The 25811-nt window shown below is 43.4% G+C and overlaps 2 protein-coding genes across 2 annotated transcripts; both read left to right on the forward strand.

Moving 5' to 3' along the window:
- The first annotated feature begins 3773 nt into the window (after positions 1-3773).
- Positions 3774-14545, forward strand: LOC138785063 (extracellular calcium-sensing receptor-like). The gene is made up of 8 exons (XM_069960681.1): positions 3774-3879; positions 4148-4289; positions 4820-5111; positions 5629-6456; positions 7247-7474; positions 8213-8336; positions 8604-9503; positions 14385-14545. Exons 1-8 carry the CDS (start codon positions 3774-3776, stop codon positions 14543-14545), a joined length of 2781 nt encoding a protein of 926 aa, XP_069816782.1.
- Positions 14546-16285: 1740 nt separating this feature from the next.
- Positions 16286-24946, forward strand: LOC138785080 (vomeronasal type-2 receptor 26-like). Its single transcript, XM_069960682.1, has 8 exons — positions 16286-16364; positions 16752-16833; positions 18093-18384; positions 20890-21069; positions 22565-22792; positions 22885-22935; positions 23697-23820; positions 24036-24946. The coding sequence occupies exons 1-8, from the start codon at positions 16286-16288 to the stop codon at positions 24944-24946; spliced, it is 1947 nt and encodes a 648-aa protein (XP_069816783.1).
- The last annotated feature ends 865 nt before the right edge of the window (positions 24947-25811 follow it).

Consider the following 25811-nt stretch of genomic DNA (forward strand, 5'->3'; position numbering starts at 1 on the left):
GACAATATAACTATATGGGGGACATTGCGGGGGGACAATTTAACTATATGGGGGACATTGGGGGGGACAATATAACTATATGGGGGACATTGCGGGGGGACAATATAACTATATGGGGGACATTGCAGGGGGACAATATAACTAGATGGGGGACATTGCAGGAGGACAATATAACTATATGGGGGACATTGCAGGGGGACAATATAACTATGGGGGACATTGCAGGGGGACAATATAACTATATTGGGGACATTGCAGGGGGACAATATAACTATATGGGGGACATTGCAGGGGGACAATATAACTATATGGGGACATTGCAGGGGAACAATATAACTATATGGGGGACATTGCAGGGAGACAATATAACTATATGGGGGACATTGCAGGGACACATTATGACTATATGGGGGACATTGCAGGGGGACATTATTACTATATAGAGAGCACAACATAGCCAGCCAGTTGCGTAGCTAGAGGGGTTGCATCGGCCACCATGGCTACCGGACCCGAAGCTAGGGGGGCCCCCTCACCACTTTCTATCACTCTGCAGTTCTCCCCAATCGGTTGTCATAATGACAGCCGGTTTGGGAGAACTGCACTAAGCATGCCTGCTCTCCCTCCATGCCCTGACTGACAATCTGGCAGACTGGAGGGCTAGTCCATGGGGGGGCGCCTGGGTTGTAAAGGGAAATGCCGCATATTAAAAAGGCACAGGCAGTGCAGCAGACACCCTCCCTCGCCCTTTCTAAGCAGATGCTGAGGGCCCTGCCAGACATTTGCGCTGACTGTGTGCAGCAGCAGGCCTCACTATGTGCTGACAGCCCGTCCCAGTGGCGTAGCTACAATAGAGGCAGGGTAGGCAGTTGCTATGGGACCCGTGGGGGGAGGGACCCGGGATGCACAGGGAAGATAAGAGCCTCCTGTGTCCTTCTGCTCAACCCCTTATGTACTGCAGTGGATGCACAGAACAAGCAGCCAATGGCTTTCTGCTCTGCCAGTCACTGTTGTGGCTGCACGCAGGATTCTGCCTCTGGCCACAGGAGATTTATTTTTTGGCCACACCATCGAATATATACAGTGGGGAAAAAAAGTATTTAGTCAGTCACCAATAGCGTTCTCCCACTTAAAAAGATGAGAGGCGTCTGTAATTTACATCATAGGTAGACCTCAACTATGAGAGACAAAATGAGAAAACAAATCCTGAAGATCACATTGTCTGATTTTGTAAGAATTTATTTGCAAATTATGGTGGAAAATAAGTATTTGGTCACCTACAAACAATCAAGATTTCTGGCTCTCACAGACCTGTAACTTCTTCTTTAAGAGTCTCCTCTTTCCTCCCCTCATTACCTGTAGTAATGGCACCTTTTTAAATTTATCAGTATAAAAAGACACCTGTGCACACCCTCAAACAGTCAGACTCCAAACTCCATATGGTGAAGACCAAAGAGCTGTCAAAGGACACCAGAAACAAAATTGTAGCCCTGCACCAGGCTGGGAAGACTGAATCTGCAATAGGCAACCAGCTTGGAGTGAAGAAATCAACTGTGGGAGCAATAATTAGAAAATGGAAGACATACAAGACCACTGATAATCTCCCTCGATCTGGGGCTCCATGCAAAATCTCACCCCGTGGGGTCAAAATGATCACAAGAACGGTGAGCAAAAATCCCAGAACCACGCGGGGGGACCTAGTGAATGAACTGCAGAGAGCTGGGACCAATGTAACAAAGCCTACCATCAGTAACACACTACGCCAGTGCCAGGGACTCAGATCCTGCAGTGCCAGACGTGTCCCACTGCTTAAGCCAGTACATGTCCGGGCCCGTCTGAAGTTTGCTAGAGAACATTTGGATGATCCAGAAGAGTATTGGGAGAATGTCCTATGGTCTGATGAAACCAAAGTGGAACGGTTTGGTAGAAACACAACTTGTCGTGTTTGGAAGAAAAAAGAATACTGAGTTGCATCCATCAAACACCATACCTACTGTAAAGCATGGGGGTGGAAACATCATGCTTTGGGGCTGTTTCTCTGCAAAGGGACCAGGACGACTGATCCGGGTACATGAAAGAATGAATGGGGTCATGTATCGTGAGATTTTGAGTGCAAACCTCCTTCCATCAGCAAGGGCATTGAAGATGAAACGTGGCTGGGTCTTTCAACATGACAATGATCCAAAGCACACCGCCAGGGCAACAAAGGAGCGGCTTGGTAAGAAGAATTTCAAGGTCCTGGAGTGGCCTAGCCAGTCTCCAGATCTCAACCCTGAAATTTTGCTACTGACTAAATATTTATTTTCCACCATAATTTGCAAATAAATTCTGATTTTCTGGATTTGTTCTCCCATTTTGTCTCCCATAGTTGAGGTCTAATATGGTGTCGCCTCTCATCTTTTTAAGTGGTGGAACTTGCACTATTGGTGACTGACTAAATACTTTTTTTTCCCACTGTGTGTGTATATATATATATATATATATATATATATATATATATATATACACAGACACCTGTATAACACTTGTCTTTGTCTTCTTTCTGCTCTAAAATTTTATTGGTGGACAGTGTCAACTAGGCGGGGCTTCATGGCAGTAGGGCCCTCACCCCAGCCCGCCTAGGTGACACTGTCTACCGATGAAATAAAGTGGGAGTAAGGGGGGGGTGACAGTATCACTTACATTTTACATTTCTCTGGTTGCTATGGGCAACAAGAACAGCTTGACCAGAACAAGAACAGCTTGATCCATAACCAAGCTGTCAAAAATATGACTTATTTTTTTCCCCATGCATTTATTTCAGAAAAAAATATCCAAAACTTGACCTCTCTGGTGGCAGCTTATCTCTCAGAGAACAAAAGGATCAGACATTTGATATACAACATGCCCGATCCTACTTCTTCGCCTGACATCAATGGCGAGTTAGGACCCCCCGGTGTGAGATGGTCAGCAGGTTCGGCCTACACATATATAATGTATATAGATGTATCATATTATTCAGATACAACCAAACTCTATAACAATAACCTGAGGGAACGGATATCGCCCATGATAATTTCTCCCCGCACGGCCTTGTTATAGCGTCTTAATTACTTATAATTTCTCTGTACGTTTGGTGAGTGGGGACGGGAAGAACTAATGATATCTGTAGGGTACAATTACCAGGAGGAGGGGGGGGGGTACATCCATCTTATATATATACACTATATACTCTATACAGGACATTGCTGCAGGACAGAATGAGGTAAGTCCGGGGGGATATATCACCTGTCATAGATTATCTTCTTTATATCAGTAATGCTGATATAGCAGTATATACTACTAGTATATACTACTATACTATCCATACTAGTGTTCTACTACTATACTATCCATACTAGTGTTCTACTACTATACTATTCATACTAGTGTTATACGAGAGATCTTCTATATGTTTATTACCAAGGTGATACTAGTGTTGTGCTAAGGTGGTACTGTGTTAGGGGTTATACAGGGTGATATTCGAGCTGCACTAGGGATATATTCTGCGGCGTTGTACAGAGTTTGTCATCTGTTGCCCCTCACAGTCACTACATGGGACACGTTTTTTAGGAAACCAATTGACCTCTTAGTATGCTTCCGGACTGTCGAAGGAAAATGGCAGAAGTTCACACCAAAACAGGGGTAAACGTCATTTGAATGTTGTCCATGTCAGACTGGAACCCAGTGAAACTGATTCAACTCAAAATTCTCAGAATCTCAAAATTTCGAGATTCGTTTTGGGTGAAAGGCTCACAATGGCGACATTACATATAGATTACGCCTTGCGATTGTTGCTGCGGAGCAGGGTCCACTCACCATCAGATTATGGAGCACCCCTTAAGCAGCCATTACAGTCTATGAGTAAGACCCACAACATGTCGGCTCTGTATGTGAATTGCTTTCTTCATCTTGTCCACTTCTTACCAAAGTTTGCAAAGTTATAGTGGATCTACAATTAAATTTAGCTCTTTACCGTATACAAATACTGGCTATCCTCTCTTTTTTTTTTTTTTTTTTGGCTATCCTCTCTTATATACATGCTGTTCCATGCTCTATTCCAGGTTATTGTCTCATCTGTACAGAACACTATGGCACCTTCTAGTAATATTCCCCGCCACCTCTTATTCAGATGGTAATCCGGGCTACATGGATCACAGTGGGATCTTGGTAAATGGTGATATCCTTATAGGAGCCATAATTCCTCTTCACATTGACAAAGTATATTCCATGGTCACCTTCCAGGAGAAGCCACCAGAAGATATCTGCACAATGTAAGGTTAAAGATGATAACGTACTTACCTTCATGTCATATGTATGTTCCTACCAGGCACTTCTACTAAGAACATAATCCATAACCATGTTACCATGAATTATACAAAACTGACTTTAACTGGTGAGTGACAACTCCACAATACCAGAGCCTATTGGGGTTTAGGGAGGCCATGGTGGACATGTACTCTTCTTTTCAAGTCATAGAGTAGACAGAGGGACCCACTGTGACCATTGCCTGAGGTCACAAACGCTTTGGGAGCTGGCCCTAGACAGTCTCCAGTATGGTTCAACTCTGACCTGATTGACCTGACTGACCTCATAGCACAGATACAATATAGCCGGTGATAGATCTTGAAGGCCATCAAATATTTGCTTACCCACTAAACCATCAGGCATGGCTCTCACTGTCAAGTCCTTTTTGACCCAACACATTTTTGCCAGTCTTCTTTACTAAGGGCCTAAATCTTGCAATACTTGATAAGTACAATATAGTATACATTTTATGAAGTCCATGGTCTGTTCATTTCAGGTTCCGCTTTGAACACTACCAGTATTTCCAAGCCATGAGATTTGCCATTGATGAAATTAATAGAAGCCCAGACCTTCTCCCAAATGTCAGCCTGGGCTTCTATCATTTTGACTCCTGTGCTGTACTAAACAGAGAGATGGAGGGGACTTTGTGGATGCTGACAGGACTTGATCCGGCCATACCTAACTACTGTTGTCGTGAAAGTCCACCCCTGGCAGCCATCATTGGGCACTCAGCATCCAGCCTTTCCATTCAAATGGCTTATATATTAGGACTGTACAGATATCCACAGGTAATGTGATGAAAAGCAATGGTCTCAAAAGGCATAAGACAATGTTCTGTAGGATCTGGCAATACGAATCAGTGTCCATTTAGAGAGTTTATTGGTTTATATGTATATTTTGTAGATTCTAATTATTTATTCTATTTGGTCATGGCGAGACATCTTTTGTTTAGGTTATGGTGCCATCTGATAGTCATGAAGCTTGAAACCTCCGGGCTTACGGTACAAGATCTTACCGAAAGTTAAAGTGGAGTGTTAGTTGTTCTTTTTATCTGCTTGTGTCTTCATTTAAGGGGGAACACTTAGGTCATGACCTAAAGAGTACATAGATGCCTTTAATAGATCATTAGGTGATTGCAATAGAGTGGTAGGTGCTCCCAGTAGGTCGATAGCTCCTACAGTAGTAGTAGTTGAGGGCCCCTATAAGGTAGGAGATGTAGTGTTCACTATATCTGCTCGTTTGTGACATTTGGTTCATGTCCTGACAAGTATGAATAACAATCTGCCGCCTCTGTCTCTCGTGCAGGTCAGCTTTTTTTCAACCAGCCCTCTACTGAGTGACAGGACACAATTTCCTTCCTTCTTCAGGACTGTACCTAGTGATTTTTTCCAGTCTTTAGGACTGGCTGAAATGGTTAAACATTTCGCATGGACTTGGGTTGGGCTCATTGGACCTGATAATGACTATGGCCAAGAGGGCATTAAGGTCATAAAAGAGGAAATTACAAGGTCTGGAGCCTGTGTGGCCTTCACACAATACATACCAAGTACATTTACCTACAAAAGTATTCAAGACATTGTCAAAGTGATCAAGAGATCAACAGCCAAAGTGGTTGTGGTCTTCTCTACGGACGTCTTTCTCATGCCAATTTTTAATGAAATGTTAGCACAAGATGTATCTGGAAAAATCCTTGTTGCCAGTGAAGCTTGGTCCATATCTAATGTGTTCTCAGTAGATCAATACTCTTCCATAGTTTTGGGTACCATTGGATTTGCTTTTCACAGTTCTAATATAAAAGGGTTTCAAGAATATCTCAACAGTATCAACCCCTACAATGTTCCAGGGGTCAAATGGGCCAAGATATTCTGGGAAGAGGCATTTGGATGTTCCTTTCCCATGGAAGATAACCCCAGTGGTCCTCATAATGACTCTAGTTTATGTACAGGGTATGAGGACCTATCAGGCATCCACAATCTCTATAATGATGCTTCAACTTTAAGAACTTCCTATAACGTCTATTCTGCTGTACACGTGATAGCAAAAGCTCTTGATGACCTCATGCTTTGCAATGAATGGGATGGATCATTTTTAAGTGGGAAATGCTCTGATCTGAAGATGTTTGAACCATGGCAGGTAAGCAGCTAAATATTACAAGGTTAAGGCTATGTTCATACTGTCTACGATTCCGGCCGCAGTTCGTACGCCGCCGTACATGTGCGGCTGAAACTACGGGCGTGGGAAAAATTGACATGGACATGGATGCATACGAACCGCGAACATACGCCCGTAGTACAGTTCTGCTTCCCTAGCTTTTTTCTAAGCGATCTGAAAGAGGTCATTTACTTGGAAATCTTCGCCCAGCCCAATAAAACACACAGAACCTTTTGGAACGAAAAATCAGGTTCAATTTGACTGAAATAAGTACTCCGTACGGGACCGCATGTAAATCCACGGCCATGAGTTGGAATATTTCCGTCCTCAAACAATGGTCTTGTTCATTTTTCACGGCGCCGTATACAATCCGGTTGTAAGTTCATACGTAGTGTGAACTGTGCGCCCGTATATCGTATACTTTCAAGCGACAGCATCAACCTCAAAACTACGTGCGTATATTCGCGGTTCGCACTACAACCGGAAAGATACATAGTGTGAACATAGCCTTAATGTGAAATTATTGGTTATACCTAACAATATGTGCCATGAATTCGCTTTTTACTTTTATAATTTTATTAGCATTTAATTTGCCTAGAGGACTCCTTTAACCAACCATCAACCTACTTCTGTCTAACGTGTATGACTGCATTTAGGTTGTCAGCCTATTCCACTCTCTAAAACACATTTATTTTGTCCAATGTATATGTACATGGTCAGAAGACCTGAGCACACAACATTGTCCATTCTTTCATCCTTCTTCTTGTCCCAGCTTTTGCGGTACTTAAAGAAAGTACAAGTGCCTTTGATTAGCAAGAGAGAACTGTTCTTCAATAAAGATGGGGATCCACCAGCAATGTACGACATTGTCAACTGGCAGAGACGTCCCGAAGGTTCAATGGTCCAAGTGAAAGTTGGAAGTTACGATTCTGCAGCAGAATCTAACGATACTTTTATCATCAACTCAAGTTTAGTCTGGTGGCCACATGGAAACCATGAGGTAAGTTAAAATAGCTTCTAAAATATACTCCACCATAATCGGTTATCCTCAGCTTGGCCAACCATGAATTTGGAGAGAGATTCTTGTCTAGTGCCCACAATACCGACAGGTACGGCCAACTTTTTTTAGAAACAGTGATTCATCAGTAATGTACTCTCTACACTGTCGACACTGTCAACTAGCAGAGACATCACAATGGTTCATTGACCCAAAGTAAAAAATGTTAAGACAGGACTCTCATTAAAGATTAAAGCAACTCTGTACCCACAATCTGACCCCCCCAAACCGCCTATATCTTTGGATAGCTTCTTTTAATCCAAGATCTTTTATTGTCCTAAAAAACAACTTTTAAACTTGCAGTCCTGTGTCAAATTGGCGTGGCCTTGAGTGTCTATGCTCTAGGCTTGCATCACCTCTCCATCCCTCCTCCCCAGCCTCTTCACCATTAGGAATGCCCCCAGGCAGGATTTATCCTATTCATCACCTGTCTGAACACTGCACAGGTGCCTTAATGATCCAGCACATGTGCTATGGTAGACAGGTAATGAATAGGAAAATCCTGGAGAATAGGAAAGCCTGCCTGGGGCATTTCTTATGATGAAGAGGGCAGGGAGGAGGGACGGAGAGGCAGTGCAAGCCTAGGGCATGGGTACAACGCCACCAATAGTATAGAAGATGGCATAGGTGGAAAACTTGGGACTTCACGGTGATATTATTTATCTTTTGACATCCATCTAGGTTCCTATTTCCGTCTGTAGTGAGAGCTGCCCTGCTGGATTCAGAAAAGCTCCTCGTAAGGATGAACCTAGCTGTTGCTTTGAATGTGTCCCCTGCCCCCAAGGAGAGATCTCCAATCAAACAGGTAAGATGTGAATTTAGTAATAAACGACATTCCCTCTCTCTGTTCCCAATGACATTGTGTCCCCCCACTCAAGCCCCTCCCCTAGCTGCCATATCCCATTATATATTATATTGGAATAATATATACAAGGAAAATACCTTGTTTTTCTGACAAAAACTGTTCACCAGGGCTACTGGAAGCCTTCTCCCACTTCAAAGGGATTATCTGTGTTAAGAAACCCCTGAAAATATATTTGTTTAGTAATTACAACTTGACTTCATCTTTTAGACTCCATAGATTGTTCAAAGTGTCCATGGGATATGTGGCCAAACAACCAGAAGGACAGATGTCTTGCAAAACCCATTGAGTATCTTTCGTATTATGAGCCACTAGGATTTATCTTAGTGACCACAAGTGTTTCTTCCTCTACGGTTCCAATTTCTATCTTTAAACTTTTTCTTCTTTACAAGAACACTCCGATGGTCAGAGCGAATAACTACTCCCTCAGTTGTATCTTGTTGGTGTCGTTGTCATTCTGCTTCCTAAGCTCTTTGGCCTTCATTGGTTACCCCGAGAAAGAGAAATGTCTTCTACGCCAGGCAGCATTTGGCATGGTGTTTGCCCTTTGTGTCTCCTGTATCTTGGCTAAAACCATCATGGTAGTCTTTGCATTCATGGCCACCAAACCTGGAAGTAGTCTTAAAAGATGGACAAGTCCTCGAGTGTCCTACATGATCATCGTCTTCTGTTCACTCCTCCAGTTAGTCTTGTGCGTCAGCTGGATCTCAGCTTCTCCTCCATTTACTCATATGAACATTGACAGCAAACCTGGAATTCTTGTCATTGAATGTAATGAGAACTCACCAATTGCCTTCTGGATTATGTTGGGGTATCTTGGTCTCTTGGCCTCCATCAGTTTCATTGTGGCTTTTTATGCCAGGAGACTTCCAGATAGCTTCAATGAGGCCAAGTTCATCACATTTAGCATGCTGGCCTTCCTCAGTGTTTGGTTGTCCTATATCCCAGCATCCCTCAGCTCACAGGGAAAGTATACAGTAGCCATGGAGATCTTTGCAATCCAGTCATCAAGTTGGGCTCTTGTGGTCTGTATGTTTCTACCAAAATGTTTTATTATATTGTTCCGACCACATATGAACACTAAGGAACATCTCTTGGGTAAAGAGAAAGGTCAGAAATAGACTTTAGCAGATGTTTCTGGTGGGACACTTATTGAAATACACTAGAATTACTAAATAAAGGGAGATCATAATCTTCATGTTTGATTCATGTTCATAACTTTTTGCAAATGAATGTTTGAATAAAGAATCTAAACCTCAACCACACCAATGTTAACTCATTAGATGTGCATCAACCTTTGCCAAAGCCCACTTGCTCCTCCTTGGACACCTCTGAGCTTCCTCTGCTGCAGTGGTTCCAATCCAGGCCTCAGCACTATACAGGTGAAGAAGACTAGATGGGATGGTGGTAAAGAGTTATCCAACGTTAGAAAACCATGACCACTTTCTTCCAGAGACAGCACAACTCTTGTCTACAGATTGGATTGGGTTTTGCAATCGGTTCCATTGAAGTGAATAGAGCTTAATTGCAAAACACACCTGAACTGGAGACAAGAGTCATGTTGTCTCTGTAAGAAAGTAGCCATGTTTTTCCAAGGCTGAATAACCCCTTTAACCAGAAGTGGAGTTTGGTCTCTGCATGCTAAGCCTCGGATGCATTTCACTCTGCCCAGTGGGTATCCTTGTTTATCTATACAGGACCCAAGACAATACCAAGTACTCTTCCTACACTGCAGGCTTTCCTCTACATTATTAGCTACTAACTCTGTCCTGTGGTCATACCCCCACCAATCTACCTGTTATTCCCTTTACTGTGCATACAGGTTAAAGGGGTAGTGCGGCGCTAAACAATTATTCACAAAATAACACACATTACAAAGTTATACAACTTTGTAATGTATGTTATGTATGTGAATGGCTCCCTTCCCACGCTAGACCCGGAAGTGTGGTGCATTATACTCACCGCATCTCGTGTTGACCCCCCTCCGCCATCTTGTGACAATGACGTAGTCTTCGGGAGTTCTGTGCTCAGCCAATCATGGCTGAGCACAGTTATGACGCGGCAGAGGGGGGCCGGCATGAGGGACGGATGGAGCGGTTCGGCCGGCCTCCCGAAGACTACGTCATTGTCACAAGATGGCGGACGGGGGTCAACACGAGATGCGGTGAGTATAATGCACCACACTTCCGGGTCTAGCGTGGGAAGGGGGCCATTCACATACATAACATATATTACAAAGTTGTATAACTTTGTAATGTGTGTTATTTTGTGAATAATTGTTTAGCACCGCACTACCCCTTTAACTTTCTGAGACTGGAATTCCCCCTTTATGTCCCACATGGTTAAAGGGAGTTAACACCAATCAAACATAACGTCTAGCTTATAATAACATAAACTAACCAAAGTTTGGAATCTATTTCCATGACTTTAGGATAAGTGATGGACCACCAGCTGCAGAAAACATACTCTATAAAATAAATGCACCACTTTCTTTTGGTATGAAAATAGCCACCGCTGTATTTAAAGCAACAGGACTAAAACTGTAACAGGCATCAGGTGAAACACTAGGCCACTCTGATTCATCAATACTGATTTGAGATCCCCAGCTGTGTAACATACAATCAGTACAATTTACAACTACACATCCAGACAGAAGCTATGAAAATGGCACTAAACATAAGCAAACTCACAAACATGCATCCTCCAGCATTCTGGAGAAGGAAAAACCCCTATGGAGGAAACTTCTAAGCAACCATGGCTGAAGGATTGTCCTTTCATTGCAGAGGGTTAGTATCAATCTGTAACTAAACAGTAATTAAATTAAATTAAATCTAAAATTCTCTAGTCACTTACAGATGTCCGAGGCAGGTAGGTAGGGACAGTGGGTGGGGACAAGTTCAGGGTTCACTGTCTGCGTACTCCCCATACTTTCTCTGACCAAATACCACCAGCAGTGTCGTGGTATGCAGAAACTAAAATTGTCTCAGTCCTTAAAGGGTTAAGTCACCTTCCTACCTGAAGACTTCTATTTATCTAGTCAAGTCAAGTGTCAAGTATAGCCTTCTCTTCTCAAGTCTTCCGTTTTTTCCATCCGTGGTTTTGAAAAAAACGGATTGCAAAAACGTAATGTGAACACAGTCTTCATAAATATTAATGAAAATACAACATCAGCAAAGGCTATCTCACTTCATAGCAGGGTTAGTTTAACTTTTTTTAATCACAAAAACTATCATTTTTTGTGAGAGTTGCCCATGTTCCACCATTTACTTTATTTTTTTAAATTCTACTTCTTCATTTAAGAAAAAAACACCTATCTCTTTGACCCTTCCTCTTAGACCTGATGAATTCCACTAAGTCAAATACTAACATACTATTGTCCTATACCCCACCAACCATGCACGGACAGCACGACCCTCATTCCTGTCCTTTCTCACATAAATGGATACAGGGTAGGACACTTTTTTCTTTCTACCTGATTTTGCTTATATATGGACTTGGTTCTCAGTTTGCGCCACCTTTGGTTTATCTTGACAGTAACCTGCCATTGGATACGGCACCTGTATACCTGTAGTGCCACTATCTTTCTTTTATGCGCTATTCAAGTCAATCGCTTTAACCCTCAGGACATTATTCAATACATACAGTACATGTTTTAACACCCACTGAATCAGCAAAAATACCAATAACATCTCTTCACCTTATTCCACCTTTTGGCTGCCATAGTGGGCTCAGTGTATTACGACCTTAGAAGCCACCTGCAACTTGTGAATCCTCTTATTGAGGGCACATCATCGCTAAGCTACTCCCTCCCCAGCCTGCCCACATTCTGGAGGTGACCGCTCCATCTATCATAGAGGAGTCCTTCTCCTTATTATCCTTTCCATTGGATACCTTGCCCCCCAGGTCCTGATCTCCCAGTATACCATGCATCTGGCTCAGGGTTGCTCTTTGTTGTCCTGTAGTTCCTTTAATATGTATTTTGACTTCTCCACAGACCCGGCAAATCTGCATTATCCACTCCTCTGGGCCTACCAGGTTCTGCAGGGCAAAGGGCACCCTCCTCAATTTTACCCCAAACTAGCTAATGTATACTGGCAGTCACAGAGCAGCCCCCTGATCACAAATTACATTACTTCCTTAGCCCCTACTCTCTTGACACTATATATCTATATCTTACTATAGCCCCCCACCCTGACCCTCCCCCAGGTAGTTGAACAGAGGGGGGAAAAAAACAAATTCCCCTTCTGTGTCTTTCATAGGGTCCTATTAGACTAAACGATTTTTAACCGATTAACGGTAAAGGATCAGAGACGAGATTGTTAACCTGAAATCGTTTACCATGTTACACATAGGCATTAATTAGCTGTAAATGGGACCCCTAGCTAGCCTGCATTACACCACCCTTCTGCAGACGCCTCAGTCACCACATACACAACATGTAAGCCATGGTTTGCTAGGTCAAGCTGGAGGCCAGTGCAGAGCTGTGAGGTCCATGTAATATTTTCATCACTGGCTGCTGTTCTCACCTATAGCACTGCTTTGGCTTCAAGACCCCCACCTTATTCCCAACCTTGCCTCAGCATGTGTCCCAGCACTAACTCATCTATTCAATCGCCTTCTTGTCCAGCTACAACCCCACCTCACTTCTCCAATTTAATTTTAAACTCCTCAATGAACATGTCCTCGCTCTTCTCATCCAACTCTCTCTTCAACCCCTCTAATCTGGCTTCCACCCCCCCACCAAGCCACCACTGTTTGACCTATCATCTGCCTTTTGACACAGTTGACCATTCTCTTCTCCTACAAACTCTTTCATTCCTTGGTGTCACAACTTTGGCCTTCTGGATCTCCTCTTACCTCTCCAATCACAATTTTAGTGTCTCCTACACCACCTCCTCTCTTCAACCCCACACACACACACACACACACTGTTGGTATCTATCGGCCATATTTTTCTTCTTCTCCTCCCGCTTTCTAAAACTCAACATGGACAAAACAGAACTAATCATCTCTCCCCCATCTCGCTTGACCGCGCCGTCTAATCTCTCAATCACAATCAATGGCTGCACTCTTTCTGTCTTTTAAACCACACATTCAGACCCCGACCACCTCCTGCTGCCTTCTCCTCAAAAACATTTCCCAAATCCGCTCTTTTCTCATCCCAGACTCAACAAAACTGATGGTACATGCTCTCATTATCTCCTGCTTAGACTACTTTCTCTGGCCTTCCATCTAACACCCTTGCTCCCCTCCAGTCTGACCTTAGCACTGCTGCCCAACTAATCCACCTCTTCCCTCGCTTTGCCTCTGCCAATCCCTTCACTGGCTCCCCTTTACCCAACAAATTTAATTTTTTGACCATGACATACAAGGCCATCCACAACCTGTCCCCTTCATACATCGCTGACCTGATACCCCGCTACCATCCCTCACGCAACCTTTGATCCTCCAATGACCTCCTCTTGTGCTCCCCCCTTGTTCGTACCTCGCACAACCGCCTCCAAGACCTTGCCCGAGCCTCCCCCATACTCTGGAACTCGCTACCCCAACACATCCGGCTCTCATCCACCATCAAGTCCTTCAAAAGTAACCTGAAAACCCATCTCTTTGAACTAGGCTACAACCTATAATAATTGTGCACCACATTTTGACTGGCTGCCCCCTTAGTTTACGTTAAAGTCTTTGGATTTTGTAATGTTCTCTGGGTCACCCACTATCGCTTGTATAGTGCTCTGGAAACAAGGGCATTTCAAAAATAAATAATAGCTACCGTATTTTCTGGCGTATAAGGCGATTGGGTGTAAAAGACGACCCCTGACTTTCAAGAAGATTGTCCGCCTTATACGCCGGAAAATGTTAACCCCTGCCTGACCGTAGCCCTGCTGCGGTGAGGCAAGGGTTAACTGCAGCTAAAAAAAAAACAAAAAACAGTCAAATCGCCTGGGGCCCATTCCCAGCCTCCGTGTGCCTCCTGTTCCATTCCCGGCGCAGGCAGTGTGACGTACACTGCGCCGGGGATCCCCGAAGCTCTCCCGGGCAGCCGAGCGTCTCATCAGAGAAGCTCGGAGACGCTCGGCTACCAGGAGGAACTTCGGAAGAATGACAGAGGCTGCAGGTACTTCGGGGATCCCAGGCAGTGTGACGTACACTGACTGCACCAGGAACAGGAAAGGAGGCGCCCGGAGGTCGGGAACGGCACAGGAGGCGCGCGGAGGCTGGGAACAGGACAGGAGGCGCCCGGAGGCTGGGAACAGGACAGGAGGCGCCCGGAGGCTGGGAACGGGCCCCAGGTGAGTTAACTGTTTGTTTGTTTGTTTTTCGCAGTGGTCAGTGTATAAGACGACCCCCGACTTCTAAGAAGATTTTTTGTGGTTAAAAAGTCGTCTTATACACCGGAAAATACAGTAATAATAATAATACTTATATGATTGGTCATCAGAGTGTTTCGTATTAGCATAGTCACCTATACACTTTGGCAAGGAAAGATGCATCTGCACCACTAGGGCCAAAAGGGACAACGAAAACCTGGAGAGATTTGTCAACTCTTCAGTATCGAACACAAGACAATTGCTCCCTGTGTGGTCTTGTTATATTGTCTTAACTGCTTATAATTTGATGACCAGGGACTAAAAGAGTTCTTGATATCTACAGAGAACAATTACCTGGAGGGAAGTGGGGGGGGGGAGGATTACACCTATCAGTCCTATATATAGGTCGTGTGTTCTATACATTGTCATTGCTGGAGGACAGAATGCGGTAGGTCCAAATGAGATGGGGACAATGTGTTATCTGACAAGGACATAGGTTATAGATGATATATATCAGTAGTAGTATACAGAGCTCATATAGCAGAACAGAGCACAGAGCTGGGCTTCCTATACAGTGTAGCACATACTAGTGGTATATAAGACATGTGCTAGGCTTCTTATAAGAATAGATTAGGTTTCTACAGGTTTATTAGATATATTAGGTCTATAAATGATTATTAGCATTACAAGTAACTTTTAAACTTTTTTATTTTTCCAAGATTATACTGGAGTTGTATCGAGGTCCTACTAGGAGGCTTTCTAGGGTTATACTAGAGTAATGCTGGAACTACAAGAATCCTGTGGAGCTGCAGAGTTATAGGAGATCTGTACTGTCCTGTATACTGGGTGTAATCCTCAGTGTGTGTGTGTATATATATATATATATATATATATATATATATATATATATATATATACAGTGCACAGTACCACTTCTCCTGTCCTGTATACTGGGTGTAATCCTCAGTGTGTGTGTATATATATATATATATATATATATATATATATATATATATAACAGTGCACAGTACCACTTCTCCTGTCCTGTATGCTGGGTGTAATCCTCAGTGTGTGTGTGTATATATATATATATATATATATATATATATATATATATATATATATATATATACAGTGCACAGTACTACTTCTCCTGTCCTGTATGCTGGGTGTAATCCTCAGTATATATATATATATATATATATATATATATACAGTGCACAGTACCACTTCTCCTGTCCTGTATGCTGGGTGTAATCCTCAGTATATATATATATACAGTGCACAGTACCACTTCTCCTGTCCTGTATGCTGCGTGTAATCCTCAGTATATATATATACAGTGCACAATACCACTTCTCCTGTCCTGTATGCTGCGTGTAATCCTCAGTATATATATATACAGTGCACAGTACCACTTCTCCTGTCCTGTATGCAGGGTGTAATCCTCAGTATATATATATATATATATATATATATATATATATATATATATAGTGCACAGTACATTTCAGAGGGCCCGGAACGTTGCGTGATGATGCACCACAAGGCTACAGTTCCTGTCAGCTAGGTAATATAAAGCTGATGGATGGCGGCTCCCGAGCTTTCATGTGGAACGCCAATATGACCATCGTCCTGCACTCTTGGGTGTTTTTGTATTTCAGTAAGAAAAAAATGTTCTTTATATTTTGTGAAAAAATAGAATAAACAAATGTGTGCGTCCCGGACGTATTGTATTTTATCAGAAATATATTGGAGACAGCGATCCCAGGGAGGAGACGTCACCCAGAGTGTTAGTAATGGTGGTTTCCTACTACACGAGATTACTGAGTTGTCCATTCCGAACATCATAAAAGCCTCTGGCTGGAGACCACTACTCTAGACACTTACAATTGTGAAAAAATAATTTCCATGATCTCTTCCAGGTTGATGTCTCATGTATACAGAACACTCTGGCACCTTGTAGTAGTGTTCCCTGCCTCATACTCAAACAGTGATCCAACATCCATGGTGCCCAATGGGATTTTGGTAAATGGTGATATCCTTATAGGAGCCGTCTTTCCCCTTCACAAACCTGAACCGTACCCCAGTCTAACCTTCAAGGAGAAGCCACCAGAAGATCTCTACATAACGTAAGATGGTAACGTGTTTACCTTCATGTCATATGTATGTGTATCTCCACAAATGTGGACATGAGACCATTGTGAGCATTGTCCAAGGTCACACATACATCCAGAGGACATCACATTTTACGGGGTCTTTATGTTTTATTAGACATTACAGGAATCTTCCTGGTGCTCTGTATTTGCAAATGTCCCACGGGTGATCCATTGCTCGGGATCAGCCTGGATGGTTTAGAGTGAAGTTCCTCTGGATTTTCCATTCTTTAAAACCAGCATGTGGATTATAGAGTACGCTGTGTCCATTTGTTTCTGTGTTCCTTGTGCTTTTTGTGACATGTTATGCTGTAGTCTTTTTGAAGTCTTTTTGAAGTTTTTGTTCTTTCCTTTCCTTGCAGTTGTGAATCTCAGCTGCCTGGTTGCTTAGCTCTTGTGATTAAGCCTCTGCCCTTCCTTGGTTCGTCTCTGGGTCCTAGTGCCTGCTAGTTGTTCTTGTTAGGGAAAATTAGGCTAGGGTTTCCATAGAGATATTTGCAGGGACAGTAAAGCTAAGTGGTGCCTAATGTTAGGTTAGGGTCCAGAAGTAAATCTGCGATAAAGGTTAAGGACAGATGGCTAAAGTTAAGGTGCCCATACGCAGAATCAGTCACCACAGGTGGCTTAGACCAGCTTTCTAAGATCTATGGTGGCCTCTTGATAATGTTGATGACAAAAAGGTTAGGGCACTGTGCCTAGGCCATTAGTATGGGGAGGTAACCGTAGGCCTAACAAACATTCAGCCAACAGTTATTGAAGATTTATGTGAGCTTTTAGACTCTTATATTTGTCTCTGATTTTATTTTCAGTCCTGTACACCATCATTATGCTTAGTTTGTGCCATCATCCACTCCATCATTTACAGTTTCCTTCATCAATTAGAACCTCTCCATCTTGTTCCCTGCCAGCATTCTATTTAGCTCTTCAATAAGTCCTGGGGGTATCTGAGTATTGGTAGTCACAGTTAGCACACAGAAAGGACAACTGCTAACAGTCCACTACTGACCACAAATTACCTATTTAATTAGAGCCCAACATTATATAATCAAGTCATAGACCTTGGACACCAGTCACTATTTCCTTTCCCAACATATAAGACTCTGGTCTCACTGCTAACCCTCTCATGACCCAATGCACTATTCTCCAGGCCTACTTACTAGGGGGCTCAATTGTGTGATGCCTGGTAAATGCGATATATTATAAATCTTAATAAGTTCATATTTTGCTCCTTTCAGGTTCCTCTTAGATTTTTACCAGTATTTCCAGGCCATGAGATTTGCCGTTGATGAAATTAATAGAAGCCAAGAACTTCTCCCAAATGTCAGCCTGGGCTTCCATGCTTATGACTCCTGTGCTGTACGAAATAAAGAGATGGAAGGAACCTTGTGGATGTTGACAGGACTTGATCCGGCCATACCCAACTACTGTTGTCGTGAAAGTCCACCCCTGGCTGCCATCATTGGGCACTCAACATCCAGTTTTTCCATTCAAATGGCTCATATGTTAGGACTGTACAGATTTCCACAGGTAAAGTTAAAAATAATGGTCTTACAAGGCATCGTTTTGGGCTTATGCTGTATATGTTTTAGATCCTAAGTATTGTAGACAACACTGTTGACCTAATGGGCCTCCTTTCCAACAGAATTCCATGGTTGGACACTGCCATGCAAGAGACATGTGCCCCTGAGTCTGATGTTTCGGAGAGCTAGCACTACAGAGGTAGCAGAGTGGCTGGAAAAGGGTCAACACTGCCAGGGAACCAAAGTTGAGGAAGTTCCTTAGAAAGTGCAAAGATGGGGTCGTGGAGCCTCAGTTGCGAGTCAAAACATGGGAATAGCCAGGGGGCAATCAGTGGAGACTCTTAAATGAGTACTCCATTGGATTTTTTCACTGATCTCCCCGAGCCCAGTGATTGTTGTGTTTTGTTGGTCTATTTTTCATTTCCCCTGATGAGGGGCAAATCCCTCGAAACAGATGTCTGTGGATGGATTCCTAGTTAGACTTTGACTTATAGGGGCCACCCTGGTGTTTCCCTATTTATGTCCCAATGCTCGCAATAGAGTGAGGACCTTGGGCAGGGCCGTTTTAATACATTGGTGGGCCCAGTGCACAGCCCTCAAGAGTGGGCCCCCCCTTACCTTTCTGCACATTGTATAATGTACTGAATTTGCCCCCACACTGTATCAAGAGCCCCAATACATACAGTAGTTACCTTATAACACTATTTCCACCATACAGTGATTACATATTACATAAAAACTGCACTAAACAAAACAGAAAGATATCACCAATGATACCATTACATAATACCGCCACACCATGACCCCTAACACTACAACCCTATAACAGAGTGCAGTTACATCCAGTGACTCACCGGAGGCGTCTTCTCCGATCAGAGTCTGTCACCTTTTCTTTTTCTCTCCATCCAGCCTGGGCCACCTTGAAGTCTTCTCCTGGCTGTGAATCTTCTCTCCAGAATCTGCCAGACAAATATTTTAGGCTCCAACACATACAGTATTTAGGTCCCTTGTACCCCTATACAGTAGTTACACCCCTCTGTACCCCTACATAGTTACACCCCTCTGTGCCTCCATAGTTTTAAGGTGGCCCTGTAGTATATAGACCCTCATGTGCTCCTCCAGTTATATACAGCCCTCCTGTGCGCTCCCCCATTAGTATATAGCCCCCCTGTGCACTCTCCCCAGTAGTATATAGCCCCCTGTGCTCTCCCACAATAGTATATAGCCCCCCTGTGCTCTCCCCCAATAGTATATAGCCCCCCTATGCTCTCCCACAATAGTATATAGCCCCCCTGTGCTCTCCCACTTCCTGCGGTCACAAGAGGCTGCACTCCCCTTACCCTCGCGCCGACGCTCCAGTGACGTCGGGCGCTAGAGGGAGAGTGCGGCCTCTTGTGACCTCAGGAAGTGCGGCCACAAGAGTGACTGACAGGGAGGGAGCCAATGGCTCTCTCTCTGTCAGTGTCGCTGCTGCTGCAGCGCTGAAGCGCCGCAGCAGCAGCGGACGGGGGCAGCGGCAGACGGGGGGGCCCTGCAGGGGGCGCCATGGAGAGGTAAGTAGATTACCCATCCATGGCGCTCCCCCCTGACAGGCTGGTGGCTGGAGCCCTGTGCGACCGCATTGGTCGCACATAGCAACGGCCGGCCTGCTCGGGGGGGCCCCTTTAACCAGTGGGCCCGATGCACGTGCACCATGTGCCCTCTGGTTAAAGCGGCCCTGACCTTGGGGGCAACGTATTAGGGTGGTTTGGTATTCTCCTTACTAGGAGGCACCCCTTGGCAACAGGCTTCCTTCTCTGGAGAGAGGGATATCTGGCTATTCCTGTGTTTTGAGACTCGCAACTGAGGCTCCACGGACCCCTTCTTTGCATATTCAAATTTTCTAGGGGGCAATCAGTGGAGACTCTTAAATGAGAACTCCATTGGATTTTTTTCACTGATCTCCCCAAGCTCGAGCAAGGCATGAAAAGCCTCACCATTGTGACTAAACTTGGCCATACACTTTTAATATAGTTCCTTCAGCTGACAAATATTGCTCCCAATTTCCCAACAAACCAGAACATTTGGCACAGTTCCCATAAAGCACAAACTCTCTCCAAAAAATAAACTGAAATTCAAGAATCCCAATGCTGGAGGAGACTGCGGAGGTCACAAGAGTTGGCCAGTCCTGCCTAAGTCAGCAATTTGGCCAAATTACAGAGACTGTGGTGCTAATAAATAAATGAAGATTGCAGCAGTCATAACCACTGGTCTGCTCAACTGTGTGTATCTTAAAGAGGTTTTCCAGTTTCTACATAAAAGCCCCAAATCTATCCAGATGTATAGCAGATGCCTCGACAAATCACTGTATGCCCTTTTTTCTGATCTTTAGTTTTCTTCTGAGATGTTACAGCTCTGTGTGGTGCTGTCCTGTATCTTTAAATGGATCTTTACATATCTTCATTGGTCAGAGAACACTTGAATCATGACCTGACTGTCGTGACCTGACGTTCTACCACTTTCTCCCCCGCAGGTCAGCTCATTGTCCACCAGCCCCCTACTGAGTGACAGGACACAGTTTCCTTCCTTCTTCAGGACTGTCCCAAGCGATACTTTCCAGTCTTTAGGATTGGCTCAAATGGTCAAACATTTTGGATGGACTTGGGTCGGACTCATTGGAGTTGATAATGACTATGGACGAGAAGGCATTAAGGTCATAAATGATGAAATTAAAAGGTCTGGAGCCTGTGTGGCCTTTATACAATATATAACAAATAATGTTTCCTTCAAAAATGTTAAAGTCATGGTGGACATAATGAAGAGATCAACAGCTAAAGTGGTGGTAATTTTCTCTACTCTCGGCGTACTCGCCCCATTGTTTGAAGAGTTATTGGCACAAAGTATATCAGGAAAAATCTTTGTTGCCAGTGAAGGTCTGTCCATATCGAATATACTCTCAATAGAAAAATACTCTCCCATAATTTCAGGTTCCATTGGATTTGCTTATCACAGCTCTACTATAAAGGGGTTTCAAGAATATCTCAACAGTATCAACCCCTACAATGTTCCAGGGGACAAATGGGCCAAAATATTCTGGGAACAAACATTTGGATGTTCCTTTCCCATCGAAGATAACCCCAGTGGTCCTCATAATGAGACTAGGCTATGTACGGGGTATGAGGACCTATCAAGCATCCACAATTTCTATAATGATGTTTCAAACTTAAGAATGTCCTATAATATGTATTCTGCTGTACATGTAATAGGGAAAGCTCTCGATGACCTCATGTGTTGCAAAAAATGGGATGGGCCATTCTCAGGTGGGAAATGCGCTGATTTGAAGACATTTAAACCATGGCAGGTAAGTAGATAAATATTAACTTCAAAGAATCCTGTCTCATTCACACATTAAACTTCAAGGAAAGAGCAGAGGGCACTCACCGTTCGGTGCAACTTCTTTTATTCCAAGTGGAGCATAAAAAACAGCTGGTCATGTTCTAGCATACAGGGACGCCAAACATTTCAGTGGGATCATAGCAACTGTTTCACGCACATGCTGCTACAATCCTACTGAAGTGTTTGGTGTACCGCCTGCTGAAACCTGACCAGCTGTTTTTTTGCACCAAACGGTGAGTGCCCTCTGCTCTTTCTTTGAAGTTTAATGTGTGAATGAGACATGTGACATTCTATCTTGTAAATGAGGCCTAATAGTGATGGGTTACTACAACTTCTATTTAATGTGACTGAATTCCCGTACACTCAGACCTAGTGATGTCAGGGGACTGTTGATTTGGTATATTGGGGGACAGGCTGACCCCATGTGGTGTAGGCTGTTGACCAATTTTGCTAGAAAAGCAGATCTGGTCAAGATTTATCTCATTTAATATACATGGTCGCTCAACACTTTCAAGGACTCTATGGCTTCTGTATGTTGCCACTTCTGCCTTAGGTAAGCACGGTATTCCAACAAGCTACCCTGTAATGTCCTCATACACAAATCGATTATTGTCCGTATTTGGCGCATATAATAGCGCCAGCAACGAGCCCTCCAGCAGTCCAGCAGGCGAGAGGTCCAGCCCTAACTGTCAAGGAGGGGGCAATAAGCTCAAAAAAATTTCAACCCAGGAATTAATCCCATGTGAAATGGAAGAGGGTTGGGGACCCTATGACAGATCCTGTTTATTTTCCTTGTCCTTCTTCTGTCCCAGCTTTTATACTATATTAAGAAAGTACAAGTGCCTTCGATTAGCAAGAGAGAAGTGTTCTTCAATAAAGATGGGGATCCACCAGCGATGTACGACATTGTCAACTGGCAGAGACGTCCCGATGGCTCGACGGCCCTAGTGAAAATTGGAAGTTACGACTCTGCGGCTAGATCTAATGGTAGTTTTACCATCAACTCAAGTTTAGTCTGGTGGCCACATGGAAGCCACGAAGTAAGTTGAAATAGCTCTGAAAGTCTTCAGTGAACATAATCCATGGTGGTAGAAGTGTCTGATTTAGAATCAATGTTTGAATGCCCTATTAGAGACTCAATGAGAAAGAGGTTGAACAGACCCAGCAATTTTTCCACAATTCAGTGAGTAGGTTAAATGGCATGATCATATTAAGGTTCAGGTCATTGTGAAAATGGCCATAATATGATAGATATTTAACTTTTTTTCAAGCATAAAGGATTTGTACCGGAAAAAATATGCATTTGGTGTTTTTTTCATTATTTTTAAACATTTTATTTAAAAAGTTTAAATTTAATGTGAAATGCATCACGCATCATGTTAAGAGGTGCCCTATTAGATCCTGCCTCTGACAAGACATAATATATATATATATATATATATTAAGATGGCAGACCTGAAAGCCCTCATTTGGTACCTTGAGTACTATGACAATCAATTAGCACATTGCAATAAGCCCCTTCCTTGTGTTTAGATGCCACAATCAGCATTGGCTAGAGTCCAGAAGGACAAATGGCTGGGATCGGCGATGGCCTCCAAGAGGTTAACTAGCTGGTGTGCCTGTTAATTTTTGGACTGTTGTATTCGCTGCCGCTGATACACCAAGATGGTGCAAACACAGCTCCGGTATTGTTCCCATGATGTAAATATAAGGGATAACGGGTTTAATCATATTGGAAAACCATGGTTGATTTCTTCCGAAAAATGTGTATAGGTTGCGACTGGTATTCCAGATTCTAGCCCCATTAGATGTAATACCACACATCAACTTGAAATAACACTAATGGTTACTAAAAACTAATATATTATATCATATTATTCATCCTGATATAGATGATTCTTTAGACTTCTCAGTGATATATTTCATATTTTGATACCCATCTAGGTTCCTATCTCTGCCTGTAGTGAGAGCTGCTCGGTCGGATTTAGAAAGGCTCCTCGTGAGGGTGAACCTAGTTGTTGCTTTAAATGTGTCCCTTGTCCTCAAGGCGAGATCTCCAACCAAACAGGTGAAATGTGTATTAGTCAAGAAGATACGCCCCAAGGCAATATTGTATGGCCATTATGTAATACTATATGCAGAGTAATACTTCTCTGGCAAAAACAGTTGTTTGTCAAAAATTCTGGGAGCCAAATCTCATATGAAAAGAAAAGGGGTTGTCTGTGCTGAGAAAACCCTAAAAACATATCGATTCGATACTTATAACTTGACTTTATCTTTCAGACTCAATAGATTGCTCAAAGTGTCCATGGGATATGTGGCCAAACAACCGAAAGGACAACTGTCTTGTGAAACCTACTGAGTATCTTTCCTATGGTGAACTACTAGGACTCATCTTGATGGCCATCAGCATTTCTTCTTCTGTGGTTCCAATTTTCATCTTCAGACTTTTCCATCTTTACAAGAACACTCCGATGGTCAGAGCGAATAACTACTCCCTCAGTTGTATCTTGTTGGTGTCGTTGTCATTCTGCTTCTTGAGCTCTTTGGCCTTCATTGGTTACCCCGAGAAAGAGAAATGTCTTCTACGCCAGGCAGCATTTGGCATGGTGTTTGCCCTTTGCGTCTCCTGTATCTTAGCTAAAACCATCATGGTAGTCTTTGCATTCATGGCCACCAAACCTGGAAGTAGTCTTAAAAGATGGACGAGGCCTCGAGTGTCCTACATGATCATTGTCTTCTGTTCACTCCTTCAGTTAGTCTTGTGCGTCAGCTGGATTTTGGCTTCTCCTCCATTTACTCATATGAACATTGACAGTAAACCTGGAATTCTTGTCATTGAATGTAATGAGAACTCACCCATTGCCTTCTGGATCATGTTGGGGTATCTTGGTCTCTTGGCCTCCATCAGTTTCATTGTTGCTTTTTATGCCAGGAGACTTCCAGATAGCTTCAATGAGGCCAAGTTCATCACATTTAGCATGCTGGCCTTCCTCAGTGTTTGGTTGTCATATATCCCAGCATCCCTCAGCTCACAGGGAAAGTATACAGTAGCCATGGAGATCTTTGCAATCCAGGCATCAAGTTGGGCTCTTGTGATCTGCATGTTCTTGCCAAAATGTTTTATCATATTGTTTCGACCACATATGAACACCAAAGAGCATCTCTTAGGTAAAGACAAAAGTCAGAACTAGATTTGTCGGGCGATGGGGGATTTGGGATGGGATTTAACAAGACTGGCATTTGCTGGGCTGGTCTTAATAGTAACATAGTAACATAGTAAATAAGGTTGAAATAAGACAAGAGTCCATCAGGTTCAACCTAGGAAAATCCTACTGTGTTGATCCAGGAAGGCGAAAAACCCCTATGGGGCAGAAGACAAACGCCCCACCACAGGGAGAAACTCCCCCCCCCCCTCCCCCGACTGCAATGGCAACCAGAACAATGACACCTCTGCATAAATTCCATGCCCACACAGAAAGATATACACCAGTTCAGAGCTGGCATCAATTTGATCAACAATTTACCCCCGTTAACAAATCAACTCATTAGTTGTGCAACACCAACCTTTTCCCAAGCACACTTGCTTCACCTGGGACACTTCTGGCAAGGGGATTTTTCTGCTGCAGTGGTTCCAATCCAGGCCTTAGTCCTATACAGGTGAAAATGATTGTGGTTAGAATGATACTGTCATCTAGTGATACATTCCAAAAATGCCTTTGAGAAAGGAGGCCTTGTCCTCCTTTAGGTGAAAATTTTTTTTTAATCTTTGGTGGATACTGTCCCTGAGGCAGGTCTTCTTAGCCATTGAGTACTCATGGTCCAGCTATGTAATCCATGCCTCACCGCTCCTTCAAATGTCATCAGGGGTGATCCAAATACAGCAAGCTGTTCACTAGTGATTGAAAGCATTTGGACCAGGACACCTTTTTCAAAGGTATTGTTGGTATGAATAACAGACACTGTATCTGCCTGAAAACAGTTGAACCTCAAGTGCATATCCCTTAGCCCGGTGGGCAGCCTTATTTATCCACAGAAGACCTGAGTTTTCCCTTATAC

The sequence above is a fragment of the Dendropsophus ebraccatus genome, chromosome 1 (genome assembly GCF_027789765.1).
Source record: "Dendropsophus ebraccatus isolate aDenEbr1 chromosome 1, aDenEbr1.pat, whole genome shotgun sequence".
Lineage (NCBI taxonomy): Eukaryota > Metazoa > Chordata > Amphibia > Anura > Hylidae > Dendropsophus > Dendropsophus ebraccatus.